The 19,898-nt window shown below is 37.7% G+C and overlaps 1 protein-coding gene and 1 pseudogene across 2 annotated transcripts; one reads left to right on the forward strand and one right to left on the reverse strand.

Moving 5' to 3' along the window:
• Window positions 1-2,496: 2,496 nt before the first annotated feature.
• Window positions 2,497-3,875, forward strand: LOC148742576 (P2X purinoceptor 7-like; annotated as a pseudogene).
• A 46-nt stretch (window positions 3,876-3,921) lies between these two features.
• On the reverse strand, window positions 3,922-18,139 carry LOC148742577 (uncharacterized). 2 transcript variants are annotated; one of them, XM_088757591.1, is made up of 2 exons: window positions 18,039-18,139; window positions 3,922-4,614 (listed from the first exon to the last, which is right to left on the reverse strand). In XM_088757591.1, the coding sequence occupies exons 1-2, from the start codon at window positions 18,047-18,049 to the stop codon at window positions 4,245-4,247; spliced, it is 381 nt and encodes a 126-aa protein (XP_088613717.1). In that variant the 5' UTR covers window positions 18,050-18,139; the 3' UTR covers window positions 3,922-4,244. The 2 variants fall into 2 exon arrangements, with proteins under 2 accessions (XP_088613717.1, XP_088613709.1); XM_088757583.1 differs by lacking the exon at window positions 18,039-18,139 and adding an exon at window positions 4,775-5,167.
• Between the last annotated feature and the right edge of the window lie 1,759 nt (window positions 18,140-19,898).

Genomic DNA, 19,898 nt, shown 5'->3' on the forward strand with positions numbered 1-19,898 from the left:
CACTGAACACAAAGACTAAAAACTCCAGGCAAGTGTTAAATTTGAACTGCCGCGCTACAAATATATTTCATTTTTTCTCAAGAAGGGGGAAAAACACTCGACTACGTCTCGTGTTTCTACCCACACTTCTTTCCGTATTGACCGAGGATTCTATGAGTTCTGAAAAGAGCTCCCGATTAACACGCTGCTTTTCTTTAATGTTGTACAGGGCAGAATTTTAAATGTTTGAGATCTTGTTGTTTCCGTTGCTGCAGCAAACGAAGAGTGTTACGATTAACCTGTTGTGATAAACGTTGCCAATGGTTACGTTTCCGAATTCTCTCAATTATTATAAAGCTTGCGAAGGCCGTATTGCTCCAATTCTAGCTCCCTTACGATGCCCGATAAACGAAAAAATCGAAAGAAAGCTCCCATCTGCAGAAGCTCACGAAAGTCACAATCGCGTCTGCCGGACGCCAATAAGTTGAGCCGAAACTCCGACCAAGAGAAGACGTTTATTGACCGAAGGCAAGAGACATACATAAAAAGAACGAGCGGGAAAAAAAAGAGCCGCGTTAAATATATGCGCCAACCGTGTGACAACGAGGTGAACTAACCAACAGCGTGCCTACGAAGCGGAACAATGAAGCAGGCTAAACGACAGCGTGCACAATGTGTCACGTCATCCAAGTTAATGGCGAGAACTAAACGACAATGCGAAATATGGCGGGAGATATACTCCAGTGTTGTCCAAGAACTTCTTAAAGCTCAGGTATCATCATGAAGTCGTTCATGGAATCCGTATAAAATAAAATATCTGTATCATGTAATATCCGTATGAAATAAAAGTGCAGATTAAAGTGATCCGAGTATAACTTTGTAGTTGAAGTAACATGCATTGTGCATGCAGTATGTTGTTTTGCTGTGGTTACTTGACAGAAGTAACTTGATGTAATCTTGAGAGACTGTTCAGTAAGCTGTATTCTTCATCGCAGGAGAACTGTAAGACAGTGCTGCTGTCATGTACACATGTCCTCTCTACGTGATGCCTCTGAATGAAGTCTATTTGAAGAGAAGGGGAAAAAAGAAACATGAATTTTGAAATTGTAACAGTACTACAATGATAGTTCTATGAAAAACAGGTCTACTAAATGGGTTTAGTAAAATAATTCGTAATAACTGGTGATACTGGATAATGACTCACATTTTACAAGCCTCTTCTTGACTAGCTGTCAAATCAAAGACAGTTTGTTTACTTTATTATTATGAAAATTATTGCTCTAATTATTATTGCTATTAGTACTATTACTGCTGATTTCTAATTAAATGAAAGCAATCTTGTCATTTGTGTGGTCTGTTTCAAATATGAATCTATACATGTATGTTGGCTAATTTTCATTTGACAGTAATGTACAGCCTTGCCTTGTGACCAAGACTCTGGCTGACTGAGTTTATTAGCATTCTTTGAATCACTACGGGGTATCAATCTCTATTTTTTGTCTTTAAATCTGACTGAAGTTTCCATAAAAAAAAATCAGTTAATAGCACTAAGAAATAAGGCCCATATTGCACTATGATCTGTGAAGTCTCTAAAACACCTGCTTGTATATTTAAGTGAGATGTTTGTAAATATATGATCAATGAATGTTCTATTGTAAGTTGTGTATGTTGATATCAACTGTTTCTGACATTTATCTCTAGATGGTAAATTCCACAAAGGTAGCTTGTCTGCCTCAATAAGGCAATTTACATTTAACTCTTCAATAATAATGTTGTTCTCTGTCAAAATGGTATTTAACACTTCTGAGACTGCTTGACAAAGTTGTCCTCTGGGAATTTTTGGAGAGCAATAAATACCCAAGACTGTACAGTTTTCACAAATTGTGACTTCAATCCCAGTTATTTCAATACCATGTACTTTGTGACAGTAGGGATATCCAGGGCAATATGGGATTTTGCTAAACACAACTGTACCACCAAAAGGTCTTGATCCAAGTCTACAGTATGTATAAGGACTGTACTTTCAAAAGAGATTTTAACCAACTATGTTATATTTGTCAAAAGAATCTTGGGAACTATATCTTGTTTCTGCAAAAATAGTGATATCAGAATAGTTCAAGTCTTTGCATTGTCTTGTGTCTACGCAGTGATCTTGCATTCAGGTAACAGAGTTTTAGAATTGAACTAGTTATGCCATTAAGTAGTGATATACAAACTTTAAATTTAGCAGTACTGTGGTTCTTAAAGGCCCATTTTCATCCGAGATCCTTTGCAGTCGTTTGTTTTTGTTTTGGAAGCGCGCTATTGTTAAAAGGCGAACTCTGAATTGGTCGACTATTATAATCCCGTCGCCCGGCCTTTTTCAAACAAGATACATCACGATGTGCGAAGAAAGCAGGAGTTCCTGCTTTTAGTAATTATGGAAACAGACGAATCTATTGATTTGCAAGTACATGTGGGATTCAACGCCTACGGTTCAAGAATCTATGCGGGGAGTCAAGAGAAGATTGCGGAAGATCAAGAGGTAGGTGACAGATCGGTAAAGCCACATGCAACCATTTCATTTGATGTTGCTTCAAATTGTGTTAATTTCTTCCCTATCATTTCCTGGCTTAATAATTTTCTTTTCACTTAGTGTTGCAGATGATATGTAACTGTAAAGGTGCCTGTGCCCGAAAGAAAGGTCAGGGTTTCTGTCTGTGTAAAGCGACGAACAAGAATTGCTCGACTCGGTGCAGATGTCCTCATTCGAAATGCAAAAACAAGGTAAGTGCGAATCATAGCTCACAGCTTTTAATAAGTTCATTTATCCTATAGAAATTAAAGCCTTATCAAGATTAACATCGCGATGTGTCTTCCTAAGGCTCGTGAGAATACCCAAGAAAACGAACATGAAGCCATTGATCCCGATGGAGAAGTACAGCTTGCAAGAGAAGTTCAATCCTCTATGACTCAAATCGAGGTGTGTATAAAATGCGTTTTACAAATTGCATAAGGAACATGTTGCAGTGAGCCAACATGAAATAACGTACCCAAAGAAAGTAGTAGCTCATATTAATGAGACGTCCTCTAACTTTTGACATGCTATCCATGCAAAATAGTTGACAACACTGTTTGCAATTACTAGCCTTCAAGTCCTTCAAACTACTTGGTACATACCACAAAGTTCGTTTCTAAAAGCCAGGCTGGGAGAAATTTCCATTTATCTACGGGCACACTATGTATTCTCACCAGCTAGACACCTCTATAACGAGATAGCATTCGAGTGACAAACTGTTCTGACGTACTGTAGAGTTTTGAAAAAAGAAATGTAAATATAGGACGTATACATGTTAAGGTATTTTAGTACAATTGCTGGAAACAAGAAAGTAGATTGATGTTTCATAATTTCTTTTTTACAGGAATCTCTTGCCCCTCTTCAGAGAGAAGACATGGCTTACCCTCTAAGGAATGCTTTGGCTATGGGGAGGGGAAGCTTAGACTTTGCCAAGAAGCTTCTTCAAGAAAAGAATGCACCTCCCCCTCCCCCTCCAAGTCCTGGTGACACTTCTCCCGAGTGGTGCAAATGTAATGCGTGTAGGCCAATGCCTAATGAAATCGAAAATGTTTGTTGTAAGAGGGTGACCTGTATTACAAGATTTCAGGCATTCAACAATATTTGTCTAGACAGGGACATCCTTGAGGTTTGCATCAAGGCTCGCTGCGACATTCGAGCAGATGAATTCAATTTCTCCATGGAGAGTTTTAGGAAAGCCGCCTATCGACAATTTGTTCTGTGGAGGTTTGGCAAACTCGGCCGGGGCAATAGGAGGGTAGTGCCCTCATGTGTAGTATTGTCAATAAGAAGAATATATCCCTCAGCAGATGGTCAATATATGGGATAGAGAAACAGCTAAATGGTTCTGCGAGAGTAAGAAGTATACTCCCATATTTTTTTTCCAATTTCATTCACACTTGTATTGTCAACTAGTCCGTTCTATGCTTTGCATTAGAAGTAGTGCATGCTAAGTGTTTAAAAAAAGACAGGGTTATTTGCTCCCCAATTTATGATTAAAAAAATTAACCAATAGTATTTCATGCAACCATAAGCTGGATAATGTCTGTCTACAGAAATAACTCTCCCAAAGAGACATTATGATCACTGGTATTAAAACATGTTCCTGTAATTTATGATGAAACAATGTTTGAATGTGTTTTATCTTTACAAGTGCAATACGTTTAATATTTTAGAAGAAAAAATATAAATGATCAGCTGCTTCCCCAGTTCAACTGTTCCACTTTTTCAAAGGCGGCTTAGCAAGACGAGATAGCCCTTTCATCAATTCCTCAGTAGGGGGTGCTGCCTTCATGGCAATAGTGGGAGCAATCGGCTTTGGGTTGAAGACATTGTCATCAGTTGTCTGAGAAAAGCTTCCCTCCAGAAGACAACGCTCCCTCAACATTTTGGCCAAGAGAAAGGGGAAATAGGAGTACCCTTTCTCCTCCTTGACAGTCTCTGCATGGAATTTTTGTGTGCGCTTAGAGTACTTTCTGTGGCCACGCTCCTCTCCAGCTGCATTCAGTTGCTGCCCTCTACAAAGATGCATATTGTGGTCGATGGCAGCCAGCATAATATGCATGATGAAGTAAGGATACCTAAAAAACACCAAGTCAAAAGACGGGGTTCTTTCAGCTATGATTAAAAATTAACATTACACAACTCTTACTACTAACATGATCAATTCAAAAGAGCCGGTCTACTATAAATAATCATCATCATACGAGTCACTTCAAATGTAAGTTGTAAGTTTCTTACTCGAATGCCATTCTCTTGGGAGCATAATTATTTTGTCAGCATACTGTTGTAGCTTTCAAGAACACTTGTGTGCCTACAACAAACACAGATCATACAACTAATCAATTGAGACAATGGTCTGTCTACTTGACTTGTCCCCCCCCCCAACCCTCCAAAGAAAAGAATAAATCTCATACTGTGATTCTTCCCTACATTCAGTTGTACAACAATAACTGTTATCCCTGATTACTGAAACCTGATGATCTTTTGAACCAAATTCGCTCTCCCTTCTAGGCTTAAAAAATTTAAATTCCACTGATATTAGAGGAATGAAAGAAACATAACTAAAATCCGTTAATTGACTGTGTAGTGTTATTCTCCTTCCCACTTACAGTACCATATATTTAATTACCCTAATCTGATTCCAGTTTTAACTTTTGCTTATGACCTAATAATATTGTGCGGTTAGTGATATCACTGGAGACGAACCTGAAATGAACATAGAATGCCAAGTTACTAAGCCACTTTTTATCAAGGATCCCTTTTCTTAAAGCTGCCAAAGCTTTTGAAGATTTCTTCAGGTAGGTCTTTCCATTTGATGGTGTCTCCTCTGGGGAATGCCTGCATTCACCTTCTGACCATTTATGCTCACCAAAAACATGATGTAGTACCCCAAGCCAAACTTCCTGCAAGTGGATGATTCAAAGTAGTCTAACCTGCCACTCAGTAGACACAAAAAGTATGCAGTATTGTTGATTTGGAGGTTTCAAACATTCTCATGACTTGTGTAATTCAAAAGTACATCTAGCTGTGAAACACTTGTAAAAATGTTGTCACATCTGAATCCTTTATAATTAAGCATTACCAAAGAAGAAGACACTACCCTTGCAAAATGGTTTCCTAGCTTTCTAGGATTCCTAGGATTTCCTAGGAATTTCTTAGGAGTCAGTGGAATTTCCCTAAAAACATTTAAGCTCTCTAGAGGTGTGAACAAACATTACTAGGTTCCTAAGAATTTCTTAGGAAATTCCTAGGAATGATTATAGGTAGAATTTACATAAAAAAATAGATTCTTGATCCTTGAGAAATTCTTAGGAATTTACTAGGAAAAATTATTTTTTAAAATAAAACCTTAATTTTTAAGAATTATACTTATGGGTTTAGTTTTTGAAAGAAAAGTGCCATTTTAGATGTTTAAAAAGTCACTACTTGCAATATACCACAATTTTTTTTATTTTGTGTTTTAATTTATAATTCATTAATTTTACAGCAGATATTCTTGAAGCTTATACAATTTCCTATAAAACATTAATTTTTACCCTTCAATTGCATATCACAATAAATTGAAATACAAATTTACTGCAGTAAAGAATACAAGCAGAAAACTAAATCAAATCCAATTAACTTTAACATTTAACTTCAAGTCTTCCTTCTGTTCCATTTGTGGAGGAGAGATCATACACCAGTCTGTCTAAGCTGGCTCCTAGACCTGGTGTTTTCTTGGATATATATGTACCCACTTCAGTCACTGTAAGCTTGGTATTGCCTGCTAAATGATGAAGAGCAACATAGCAGTACACAGCATCCTTTTCATGTTGTATCCCATAGTCAAGTGATGGAGCAACTTCTTGTTTTTCTTTTATGTACATTATATCTTTCAGAAGGAGGTCTGGCTCTTTCCTTCTAATAATAGCTTTCTTAAAGTTGGAAGCAGTTACAACGGTTTCTCGTAACTTTTTTCATGCATTGTTCTCATTCTGACCTCTAGTTTCCCTTTCAATTTATTTCATTTCCTCTTCAGATATTTCTTGTCCTTCAACACAACAGTCAATGATTTACTTAAATGCTTTGCTATTAATGTTATAGTCATCATTGAATTGAACATCTTAGTAACAAACTTTAGCATGCTCAAGCTCATTTACATCAGTTGCATCATTGGGAATAGACTCATGGACTCGCAGATACTCTCAATTTGAATTGAAAAAGAATCTGATGGCTTACTATTGTGAAAGAGAAAATAGCTGCTGCTTTGTAAACAGTCAGACAGTTTTTCTCCTATTAATGCCAAGGCTTGAGTGTCTACATCCCTATCTGCTGGGGCACGTGGGTCATAACTTGTGATCTTGGCACTCGATGTTGTGGCTTTTCCATATCTTATTTTCTGAAATACTATCTTTTCAATTGGACTTGGTTCCACTTTCATATTCCTGGGAACATTCCAGCTGCATAACTTTGATGTGCATGATACTGGTTGGTCCTTTTCTCTCAGGCCAGAGCGGTTGAAATCCTCTATGGCAAATATAATTCCTCCAATGTGGTTACATCGGCGCATTCCATTCTCACCTCTCCTAGCAAATATAAAACAGTCGACATTTTAGAATTTTAGATTTAATCCTCAATTTCTATACATGATGTACTTCAACATCTTAACTAATATCAGAGAAAATACTTCATTGTTAAAATAGATAAAACGCAACCGATAGGAAGAAATACTTAAGTTCTGAAAAGAGATAGTTATTCTTTGGGCCAAGCCAAACTTGCACCATTTAAAGGCAAGAAAAGCTAATAGTGCTACTGTACTTTTGGAAAGAGAATAACCCATCCATTATAGACGAGGTATTTGAGGCTCCCAAATGGCAAGTTTTATCTTGAAATCATAAAAAAATTCTTACTAGTACTTACCCCGCATGACACTTTCAAGCTGCCTTTACTATATCGTTGTTCGTTCAATTAAAAACCAAAACAGACTTGTATTTCTCAGATTTCAGAGAGGCCAGAACCTCTGCTTTAACAAATACATGGCTGTCTTTTTGGAAAAGTTGAAGATCCTTGATGTGGCCTTCTTTGAAAAAGTTGAAGGTTTTCAACTTTTTGTATCCAGCGCTTGCTGACACATCGAGGTTGCTGTATTTCAATGTCTTCTTCGCAAGATAATCATAGAGTTGGACAAACGTAAACGCGGGTAGTTCTCTCAGGTCTTTGCTCCACACGCAATTATTAGCTTCCCTAATGATTACTTCATAGGTAACATCAGCTGTACAGGATGTAGAAGGCACAGAAAAGTTGTTTGTATCAGTCAAAGGACCGCCTTTCGGTCGTTACGTTCGACAAGAACAAAGCAACGTAGGATAAGATCTTTTTTTCCGCTTGTTAGCTCGCCAAAATTCCTCAAGATCGCCTTCAGCTCTTCTAATTTGAGTTTTCTTAAATCGTTTGTAGATTTGAAATTAATCAGATTGCTAAAATTATCGCTTGAAGTCGTGTGTGAAGTTGTAAACAACAGTTTGCGAGGAAAACTGCGCGAAGCACGCTGTGTTAACCTCAGTCTGAAGACTCGGCCAGCAGTGAGGGAGACTGTGACCGAATAATGGCGGGAATAGTATCCGGAGACACTCGTCGCCGGCTATTCGCTGAGGGGATGATATATACCCAGTGTGAGCGATTCTCTCATATGCTAGGTGGAGTAAACATTACAATTATAAGGAGTGAAAAGATGATATGTTTCCCCATAATTCTCAATGAAATAAGGCATTTAACATTTTCCGAGTATGCGTGCGGGCGAAAATTGTAATACCGTGAACGACTTTAAATTAAGTATACTTGGAAACATTTGGAGGCCAACTTTTCAGTTCTAAGATCCGAAGAGTACTCCAGATCCAGAACTGTTTGTGACGAGCAGAGTAAAAATAATGAGATCTGAAATACCTGAATTGAAACCGTTTGAAGGTCACCGATAGGCTTAGATAAATTTTAACGGCATAATTTTGGGAATAATGATCAACATACTTCCGGCATGAATACTAACATTCTTGAGCGTAAATGTGTCAAATGCGTTTCTATTACTTTGAAAAAGACGTTTTGGGGGTTCTTTTCAGCATATACGTTTCAAACGGCATTTCTCAATACTACTCTTCTCACACTTTTTAGACTAGGTTACCTTATTAAAAGCTTGGCTACTGCCTCACTTACTCAATAAGACATAAATACGTGTAGCCTAAGAATTTGGTCCGATAAGGTGATCATTTTTTGTGCGAAGTTGCTGTAAGCCGCTTTGAACACCCTGTTATTATTACCTGTTTGTGGCTTCAGGCATAATGCTACATTTTTTGAGGTCACGTTAAAAAGTATACAATGCTCAAAGTTTCGAATGTGATGTATCTGGCCGCAATCACTGATTAGCTGCTTATTTATGGTTGACGTTAAAATCGTTCTTCTTTGAAAGGTTTAGTTTTCTGACGTTTGACCGCTGACGTAAACACCATTTCGACGCTCTAGTGCGGGATTGCTAGTTATGCCTTCGTGAACGGCTGTGACTTTTATTCCTGTGGAACGAATCGTATTTCCAAGTTACTTTGGAGGCTCTTTTATTACTATTTCATGCTAAACATTGCTGTATTTTCTTTACTGGCTATCATTGGGCAGAATGCCCATTGTCAAAACGTACCATTTTTGAGCGCAATTTCGACTAAACGTCTTCAAACTGAAATGGATGAAGGTTCCCTTTGGCCAATCTTCAAAATTAAGACAGATTCTGCTAGAGTAAAGATTTATCAGTCTCATTTGCTGTGTGTTGATTTTTCGAGGGTAGTAAGGTTTTTGAGAAAATCGCTCTCGAAAATGACTTTCATACTAAAAAGTCCCGAATTTAGTGTATTTTCAAGAGCAAATTGACAATACTTCTACCTCAAAGAAATCGTTCATTTTACTGTAAATTGTAGATACATCTGTAATCTCAAAAAAGCCGTGCGCTGATCGAGAAGCAAGCAATTCTAAGACTTACAAGAATGAGTTTTACGAACTCTTGTGGGCTGATTTTGACCCAGTCTTTTCTAATTTAGGACTGTTCACGTTCAAATTTGCGGCTTTATCGTTATTGAATAATTATTGACGTCCATGCATTCTGTCCGATCATATACTTTGCATAAAAATGACGAACATTTAAGAGCGAATGTTTGAATTGAGCGAGTGAAAACCGAAAAATGTGGCACATGATCGGAAAATTGAAAACCTTCATATTTTGCCCAGAGATACCATATAGTGAAATTAGAAGCGTGGTAAGGTTTTTTTTCCCAGACTTGCTTCTTTATCCTAGAAGTAAAATGCCGGAAATCAGTGCCCCGAGTAGAGGCAAATGAACTTTGCTCATGAAAAGCGCAAAAGAAAGCAAGCTCGTATCAATTTGACAAATTTTTATAGGAGGGATTGAGGTATGACTTAAGTGTAAAACGGGACCGTTTCATTTCATTTTGACATCACGGAACGCTTTTAAAAATCACCCATATTTCAAAATCCAAATATCGCATTTTGTAGCACATTTTCAATTATCATTTTCACCATGCGGTATAACTCGGAATCGATTCATATTAAGCTAATGATAAGTGGAAATAGTGTTGTTTTCGAGAATATAAAAATTAAGTTAGAGCTTTTCATTTCCGCACAGTAAAAGCAAGTGGATTTTTGTGAAAATCGCAACATCGTCATTTAAGTCACGACATAATCCGATTTGGCACCCTGTGGTTAAATCCGGAATTCCGAGCACATTTTAGAAGTTAGCACCGTGGTCGATCAGGAAATCAATACAGTAAGCTAGCCTTGCATAGCTAACCACAGCAGATTGGTTTTTATCTCTGCTTTCGTTTCAAATTCTCATCCATTTCCCATGGCGGAATTGTTTACAATATTACATTCCTTAAGCTAGCGGAGGGCGTCTGTTTTTCTTTGCGTATTCGAACACCTATAAGTCCTGAGAAAGTTCTGGGTAGACTTCAGCTTTATTTTGGACTTTAAAGAGGACAATTCAATCTTTTATAACGGCAGGCCAAATGCTCTTTGCCGAGGACGTTGAAAACGGGAAGCAATCTGATACTTCTTTCAATTCAACATAATCAAACTTTTGTCACGCAAGATCGAAATATTCACAATCACAAAAACACATTGGATTGTTCCCTTATGGCGGTTTTCTGGGCCACGAGAATAACACTTTTAAAAACTTGTTTATTAGATAAATATTGAATATGTTACCTTAGAAGAGTGTTTCACTGAAAAGTAGAGATACAACTATAGATGACTCGACCCCCCCCCCCCCTGCCCCATATGCAAACTATTTTTAACGGAGAATCATTAGACAATTATCTAACAAATGACATCGTTAGATGAAGGGATATTGAAAGTATCATGCTAGAAGAAAAAACCTTTATGCATAGATCAATTCAAAGCTTTGAAATCGCCTCCCTGCAGGAATTCTAACTTTTGGCAGGACAGTTTTCAGGTAAATCCGAGCATTCTGATTAGTTCTTACTTGGTCTGGATTCTGCCCAGTACGGACCATTTCCACGAAAGCGGTCATAAGGCGTTCATTTTTGTTCGCGAAAGCCGAGAAATTAAAATGAAAGAGGTTTTCCCGAACTCCATGATAATTACTAAGTAAAATCGCTTGCTTGAGCTGTATTGGGAAATATTGGCCCTTGGTATTTTTGTACGGACCTCGCTGCGCTCGCTTTATACGACCACGGTTTTCAACCAATAATCCTAAGTACGGCCCTCGCACTTGGTTAGTAAGAAGTAATTCTTTGCGGCAACTGCTCATTTGTCTTCCTTTGCACAGCCTCTGTAATTAAGAAGGCTGACACATCGATCAAGTCTCTGTAAGCAAACAACAAATTTAAAGAATATCCGGAACAACGTGCTGCGCCATTGTGGCAGTTTGACGAGACCGGCGCTTTGCAGCATTTTGGAAATCTTCCTCGAAATGATAAGTTTTAACAATGAAAAGTTGAAAAATGGGTTAGCTAGAAAATTGTTCTCAAAAATTCCTTCCTAATTCTGCGATTAGGTCTGCGCGTTTTTCCTCAGTTTAGCATGGCTGGCAAAACTCTTCTAGAATGCACGGCATCTTTGTGACCCTCTCCTTCATCCAACGCCTTAAAACAACAGAGATGCTCGGAACTGGTGATCGAGTCTGATTGGTGGAAAGTGTGTTAAGAATTGGCGCTCGATCTGAAATTAAATCTGTTTCGGCCTGAACATCGGTATTGCCGACAGTCTTTAGGTGTTCAGAAATGACTTTACGGCACGACATCAGCTGAAATATCAAAGGTCATCAAAAGAATTACCTTTTCTCGACTTGGTTGTTTTAATTTGAGAACAGTTTCCAGTCCAATAAATTTACGTGACCTTTTGCAACTAGAACTCTCAATTTGGGAAGAACGTTCTTAACTCAGCCAAGATTCTTTGTTTGTAGTAGTGATTTCAAATGGCACATTGTTTATCATACACTTATCCTCAGGTCTAGTTCACCCTATCTATTTCCTTCTCTTTCCAGCTCCATACTTGATATTATTCTCCTATTTCAATCATTTTGTACCTTGCCAGTGTTTCGCCTTTACTCTGACTTTGATCCTTTTCCTAATCTTTTTTTCTAGAACTATTTGTTGTTTTGTGTTCTGCTTATTGGCTCTTCTAAGTAATGTCAATGTTACATTCGATTCAACTCTTCATGAGATTCCCGCTGTGAAGTTAACAAGTTTCACAGCAATGACTAACTGATAAGAAAAATGATCGTATAAACAAGTTTTTTTAGAAAAACCTTCTTCATCGATATTCGTGGCCGTAAAATTACAAGATGGAAACAAGATTGAAATAATTTCAGTCTTGCGTGACAAATGCTTGAGTGTGTCACATCTACACACAGATTACTTCCCGTCTTCAACGTCGTCGGAAAAGGACATTTGACTTAACGTTATAAATAATTGAGTTTTCCTCTTTCAAGTCCACAATGACACTCAAGTTTACCCACAACTTTCTTAAAACTTGTAGGTGTTCGAATACACAAAGAAAAACAGACACCCTCCGCTATCTTAAGGAATGTGTTATTGTAACCAATTCCGCCATGGGAAATGGATGAGAATTTGAAACGAAAGTAGAGATAAAGACCAATCTGCCGTGGTTAGCTATGCAGGGCTAGCTTACTGTATTGATTTCCTGATCGACCACGGTGCTAACTTCTAAAATGTGCTCGGAATTCGGGATTTAACCACGGGGTGCCTAGTCGGATTATGTCGTGACTTATATGACGATCTTTCGATTTTCACAAAGTTCAGCCTGGTTTTTCTGTGCGGAAATGAAAAGCCCCAAATTAATTTTTATATCCTCGAAAACAACACTATTTCCACTTATCATTAGCTTAATATGAACCGATTCCGAGTTATACCGCATGGTGAAAATGATAATTGAAAATGTGCTACAAAATGCGATATTTGGATTTTAAAATATTGGTGATTTTTAAAAGCGTTCCGTGATGTCAAAATGAAATGAAACGGTCCCGTTTTACACTTAAGTCATAACTCAATTCCCCCTCTACAAATTTGTCAAATTGATACGAGCTTGCTTCCTTTTGTGCTTTTCATGAGCAAAGTTTATTTGCCTCAGTACCCGGGGCAATGATGTCCGCCATTTTACGGCTACCGACGCTTGTTTCAGTTTTCGTGGATTTAGTATGATAAAGAAGCAAGTCTGGAGAAAAAAACCTTATCAAGTTTCTAAGTTCACTATAAGGCATCTCTGACTGAAATATGAGGACAGTCATTTTTCGGTCGATGTGCCACCTCTTATGCGGTCTTGAGAAAAAGTCGCTCGTAACCCATATAGCCTGTCCAGGCCCGGGTTGTTCCATAGACGGATAACGCTATACACTGGATAAATCTCTATCCGGTGAATAGCGCAGTACGTTTTAGTAACACTTATTCGCTGGATTAAGATTTATCCGTTGGATAGCGTTATCCGCCCTTTGAACAACCGGAGCCATGTGTCCATGGCATGATGTGGTAGTTGTGGTGAAATGAACTAAGTTCCAGGCAAGCAGTTAGTTCAAATTGTCTCAATCCTACTGCAGTTTTCTTTTAAGAGTTTGGAAAGCGTTAATTACAGAAATTATCTTGTTTTTGGCTGAGATTTTTCCTAGGAAAACCGAAAGTTGACTCGTTCACATGCTGCGCTAATTTAAGATTTCGGCTGAAAAAAGGGCCGCTCATTGGAATGAGGGCGCTTTATAGAGGTGGGAGGTAAGGCGAGTTCAAAGCTTTATCTTACTGCGCATTTCTAACTTTCTGATGTGATGATTACTTTTTGATAGGGACTTGTCCCATAATCAATTAAAGGACCTACCCCCAGGAGTTTTCAGCACTGTTCAGGGTCTCATCAACCTGTAAGTACCAACCAACATAGATTTTTATTCACTACTGTAACATCCACACAAGTGAGTCGAGGGCTCATAACTATCTCATGCAGAAATCCACCACCATCTCATTCATCATCTATCCTCCCCCCCCCCCCCCTCCCCATTCCTTTTGAAAAAACCATCATCCTCCAAACTAGGACTAGAGTTTGGTCTCAAAATCAAACTCAACCTTGTAGCGGGGGTGGGGGGGGGGGGGGGGTGGGTAGGGCTGCTCCAAAAAGCAGTCCCTACCAGAGCTCAGTTTCGACATGATAATCTTGTCAAAATTGCTCACTCAAGGTTACGGTTTATAGAAAATTAACGATGTGGATTAAAAAAAGGAAAAGTGTGCGTGGAGAAAATGTGGGTAAAAAAACCTTGTGAAATATTTTCACTCCCTCAGCATGCAGTTACTTTAAGAGTATTGCGGTTTGGTAAATCTAATTCTTAATTTAATTTGTGTATCAGTTACCTTCTATATTGTGGGGAAGTTAAATAGGTTTCGGGCGCATCAATCATTACGTGGATCGGTTTAATTCGTCTAATTAACTTGGTCGCAAAATTTTCTCTTTTACTACATATAATCGTTAATTAATATCATTTAATCTTGCGCGTCAGCTCAATGTGCACTCTACTGTTATGTCTATCGGTTTCTGTCATACCCATCCGTCCTTGGTCTTTCTCCTAGAATTATCACACTTCTATGAAAGTTGTTTGACTATTTTATGACTAGAAAAGAGTTATTTTAAACCTCTGTCATCATATCAACATTTCTTAAGTTATCTTAGAAAAGCAATAAATCTGAGAACTCAATCACTAAGTACAGTATAATATTGGCTCCAAATGTGCAGCATCATAAGCTCATTCGACCATCATTCAGGTAATCATTGTCAAACTCGTTCCGATCTGTATACTGAGAAAGAGAACTTTTTTCAATATATTGATTTCATTAATTCATGATCTTTCAACAAGAGGTCTGTCAAGAGGTCTTGTCACATAATTGATTTCTACTAATTTTGCCTATTTGTTGACTATTCATTTACAATGTCATTAAATTTTCACTTTCTAAAATTTTATTCGGAACCTCAATTTCGACGGTTTCGTGGAGAGGTCTAAGACAGGTCACCTTCCATAATGTTGAGGTCCTTTGGCACACAAAAAAAGTGTCTACCTCAACACTAATCTTTTGAAACTGTTTACTGATTCCATATACGTCACTTTGGAAAAATTGTGGAAACTGTTGGGAGCCACACGCATGTACAAAGTCAAGAGAAGCTCTCTTGACAGGATACATATTTCCGTAGTTTTGTCAGACTTTGATGAAAATCAGCCAGAAACATTTTCTTTCGTCCAACTTCAATATAGATTCTCTCGGGAACCAATTGAAATATCGGAAAAGGTTCACATCCTTTTTTAGCCTTTCGTCAGCTGAGTGATACAGTTTAGTTTGTTTGGTTGTCCGCGGTAACGCGAAGGCTGGTAATTCAGTTAAAACAAACACCGTTAGTTTTGTCTTTAAGGCTTGCACATGCCAAGCAAAACAAACACTATCAAAACTTTTGTTATTTCAGAGTCTATACGTCATAAATGCTATCTAGCTTTACAGTAATATATCCGAAATCGAAGATCCGGCGAAAATCTAGTGGATTCTCAGAATTAGTCCGTCTTGACTGTTTCGGTTCTGAAGACTAGTAAAGGCTGAGAAAGTTTTAAAAGTAAGAGAGCATAAGGTTTCTTTAATTTCGTTTTCCCAAAGACATGTGTCAATTTATTTGCTTAAGAGATGATATACACCTAGCCTGGGCGATTCTTCTTCCTGCTAGACGTATGGAATGTTTCTCAAACCACAGTTCTCAGAGATAAGCCAGTTAACATTTTCTGATCACGCGTTAAGTCTATAATTGTAATACCGAGAATGACTTTTTAAAAAGTGAATATGATCGGAAACAAGGAGACTGGTTTTCAGTCTTTCGATCCAAAGATTCCTCGAGATGCGATCGTGGGAGCGGATGTCATCCTTGAAAATGGTTCAAGCTCAACATAAAGCTCCAACTCCGGAACTGGAAAATTTTATATACAATAATGGGGAAGGCGTCTTAGCTTAGATAACTTCAATTGGCCATACGAAAAAGGTGCAATACATGAGAAATGTGACCATTGCCTGTGCCATAGTGAAATGAAAAGTTTCTTTGATGGGGGAGTTAAATTAAAATCGATCACAAAATCGTTACGGAGAAAAATAACCCACGGGGCAAAAAGTTACTGGAGCACATTTAACGGTGAGAGACGATCAACTTCGATGATTTACAGCGTAAGAGTAATTTTCTTCCGATACATCGCTGATATATCTTCCCAAAATATCTCTACAGCGATATGACAAAGAGCGCTCATCTTAACCATTCTTGTGAAAGTGGCGGCAATAAAATATTTCACGGAGCAGGGAGTGACTTTTGAAGTGGACTATGATCTCTAATACAGTGTCAACTTACTTATTTGTGAAGCTATTTGAAACAGTCGTCGATGATGAATGAGGGGGGGGGGTGGGGGATGGGGTGGCCGTTATCCCGAGCCGGTAGGTTCCTATCCATGACGGTGACACGAAAATTATCTAAATTTCCAAAATTCTTGAATTATCGGTCTAAATAATACTTCTACCAAGGAGTTTTATCTTGGCTAGTAGTATAACGATTCCTAATTCATATTCAACGAAAAAACCTTCCTTCAAACCTACTCGACCAATGTTTTTTGTCTCAGATGAGAAAGGAAATTAAAGTTAACTAATCGATAAAAAGAAGTATCGTATTTCTTTTTTTATGCGTAAAAAGCACATAAAGGTGATTTTTACTGAGTTTTGCAGTTTGTAGAGCCAAGTTTTATTGATTAAACATAGAAGTGCCAGGCGCGATCACTGATTGTAACCATACACTGGCTATGTCGACTATCACTAGAAATGATAACCACACCGTCTGTTCGGGAGATGCATATGTCGACCGCGATCTTGGAATCTCAGACAGTATATGACAAAGAGCGCAAGGCTTATGCGGAACATCAGTTGAACTCAATTAAAAACTTTTTGGAAACACTTGCAATGCAGCAAGAAGCTACCGTCACGGCTTTCTTGATTTTATTGACAATATTTAGATTGGAACGAATACCAACTAACTGCTTCAGTTTTAAGTTAAATGGAACCTCAAATCGACGACCTCATGAATTTCAAAACTTACTTTACTTGACAGTTCTAAAAGCGAAAAAAAAGGTGAATTGATTCAGTTGTGTTTGAATGATCTCTAGCTATTTAAGTCTAGTGAATTCCTTTCCCATCATGATCGCTATCTCAGAAATAGCTCGGGTGCGGTGCGAATATAATCTGACAGGGACATCCACTGAAATATTAGGCAAGGCCTCAAAGATCAGAGTATGTCATTTAATTAAGTTTGTGCAAGCGTCTCTCACTCTTTTAGTGATCGCCATTGATCTAGCAACACAATCGGATGGAAGCGATTCAGTTTGAGGTTACAGAATGGAGAATCCACTGAACGGCAACTCTGGTTTCCTTTATGATACACTGACGCCTGTTTATTACACTGTGGCTGATTGACATCCTTCCTTACCGAGATGTTAGTAGGAGCCTCTTGTTTGCTCAAATCAGCAATCCTGCAAAAAGATACTCGCTGACTCTTGAAATTTGTTTGGAATGACTGTTTCGGTTTTGGAGACTAGCTCAGGGCTGAGTTAAATGAAAAAAAAATCAGATACTATGACGTTTCTTTTAGTATCCCAGAGTCACGTGTCACTCCATTCGCGGAGGGGATGATATACAACCAGTCTGGGTGATTCTCTCTTACACTAGGCGAAGAAACATTCTAAAGAGGAAAAGATGGTGTATGTCCTAACATTTTGAATGAAATAAGCCATTTCACACCAAGTCAAAAGACGGGGTTCTTTCAGCTATGATTAAAAATTAACATTACACAACTCTTACTACTAACATGATCAATTCAAAAGAGCCGGTCTACTATAAATAATCATCATCATACGAGTCACTTCAAATGTAAGTTGTAAGTTTCTTACTCGAATGCCATTCTCTTGGGAGCATAATTATTTTGTCAGCATACTATTGTAGCTTTCAAGAACACTTGTGTGCCTACAACAAACACAGATCATACAACTAATCAATTGAGACAATGGTCTGTCTACTTGACTTGTCCCCCCCCCCCCAACCCTCCAAAGAAAAGAATAAATCTCATACTGTGATTCTTCCCTACATTCAGTTGTACAACAATAACTGTTATCCCTGATTACTGAAACCTGATGATCTTTTGAACCAAATTCGCTCTCCCTTCTAGGCTTAAAAAATTTAAATTCCACTGATATTAGAGGAATGAAAGAAACATAACTAAAATCCGTTAATTGACTGTGTAGTGTTATTCTCCTTCCCACTTACAGTACCATATATTTAATTACCCTAATCTGATTCCAGTTTTAACTTTTTGCTTATGACCTAATAATATTGTACGGTTAGTGATATCACTGGAGACGAACCTGAAATGAACATAGAATGCCAAGTTACTAAGCCACTTTTTATCAACGATCCCTTTTCTTAAAGCTGCCAAAGCTTTTGAAGATTTCTTCAGGTAGGTCTTTCCATTTGATGGTGTCTCCTCTGGGGAATGCCTGCATTCACCTTCTGACCATTTATGCTCACCACAAACATGATGTAGTACCCCAAGCCAAACTTCCTGCAAGTGGATGATTCAAAGTAGTCTAACCTGCCACTCAGTAGACACAAAAAGTATGCAGTATTGTTGATTTGGAGGTTTCAAACATTCCCATGACTTGTGTAATTCAAAAGTACATCTAGCTGTGAAACACTTGTAAAAATGTTGTCACATCTGAATCCTTTATAATTAAGCATTACCAAAGAAGAAGACACTACCCTTGCAAAATGGTTTCCTAGCTTTCTAGGATTCCTAGGATTTCCTAGGAATTTCTTAGGAGTCAGTGGAATTTCCCTAAAAACATTTAAGCTCTCTAGAGGTGTGAACAAACATTACTAGGTTCCTAAGAATTTCTTAGGAAATTCCTAGGAATGATTACAGGTAGAATTTACATAAAAAAATAGATTCTTGATCCTTGAGAAATTCTTAGGAATTTACTAGGAAAAATTATTTTTTAAAATAAAACCTTAATTTTTAAGAATTATACTTATGGGTTTGGTTTTTGAAAGAAAAGTGCCATTTTAGATGTTTAAAAAGTCACTACTTGCAATATACCACAATTTTTTTTATTTTGTGTTTTAATTTATAATTCATTAATTTTACAGCAGATATTCTTGAAGCTTATACAATTTCCTATAAAACATTAATTTTTACCCTTCAATTGCATATCACAATAAATTGAAATACAAATTTACTGCAGTAAAGAATACAAGCAGAAAACTAAATCAAATCCAATTAACTTTAACATTTAACTTCAAGTCTTCCTTCTGTTCCATTTGTGGAGGAGAGATCATACACCAGTCTGTCTAAGCTGGCTCCTAGACCTGGTGTTTTCTTGGATATATATGTACCCACTTCAGTCACTGTAAGCTTGGTATTGCCTGCTAAATGATGAAGAGCAACATAGCAGTACACAGCATCCTTTTCATGTTGTATCCCATAGTCAAGTGATGGAACAACTTCTTGTTTTTCTTTTATGTACATTATATCTTTCAGAAGGAGGTCTGGCTCTTTCCTTCTAATAATAGCTTTCTTAAAGTTGGAAGCAGTTACAACGGTTTCTCGTAACTTTTTTCATGCATTGTTCTCATTCTGACCTCTAGTTTCCCTTTCAATTTATTTCATTTCCTCTTCAGATATTTCTTGTCCTTCAACACAACAGTCAATGATTTGCTTAAATGCTTTGCTATTAATGTTATAGTCATCATTGAAT

Source organism: Stylophora pistillata, chromosome 1 (assembly GCF_964205215.1).
Source record: "Stylophora pistillata chromosome 1, jaStyPist1.2, whole genome shotgun sequence".
NCBI classification, from domain to species: Eukaryota; Metazoa; Cnidaria; class Anthozoa; order Scleractinia; family Pocilloporidae; genus Stylophora; species Stylophora pistillata.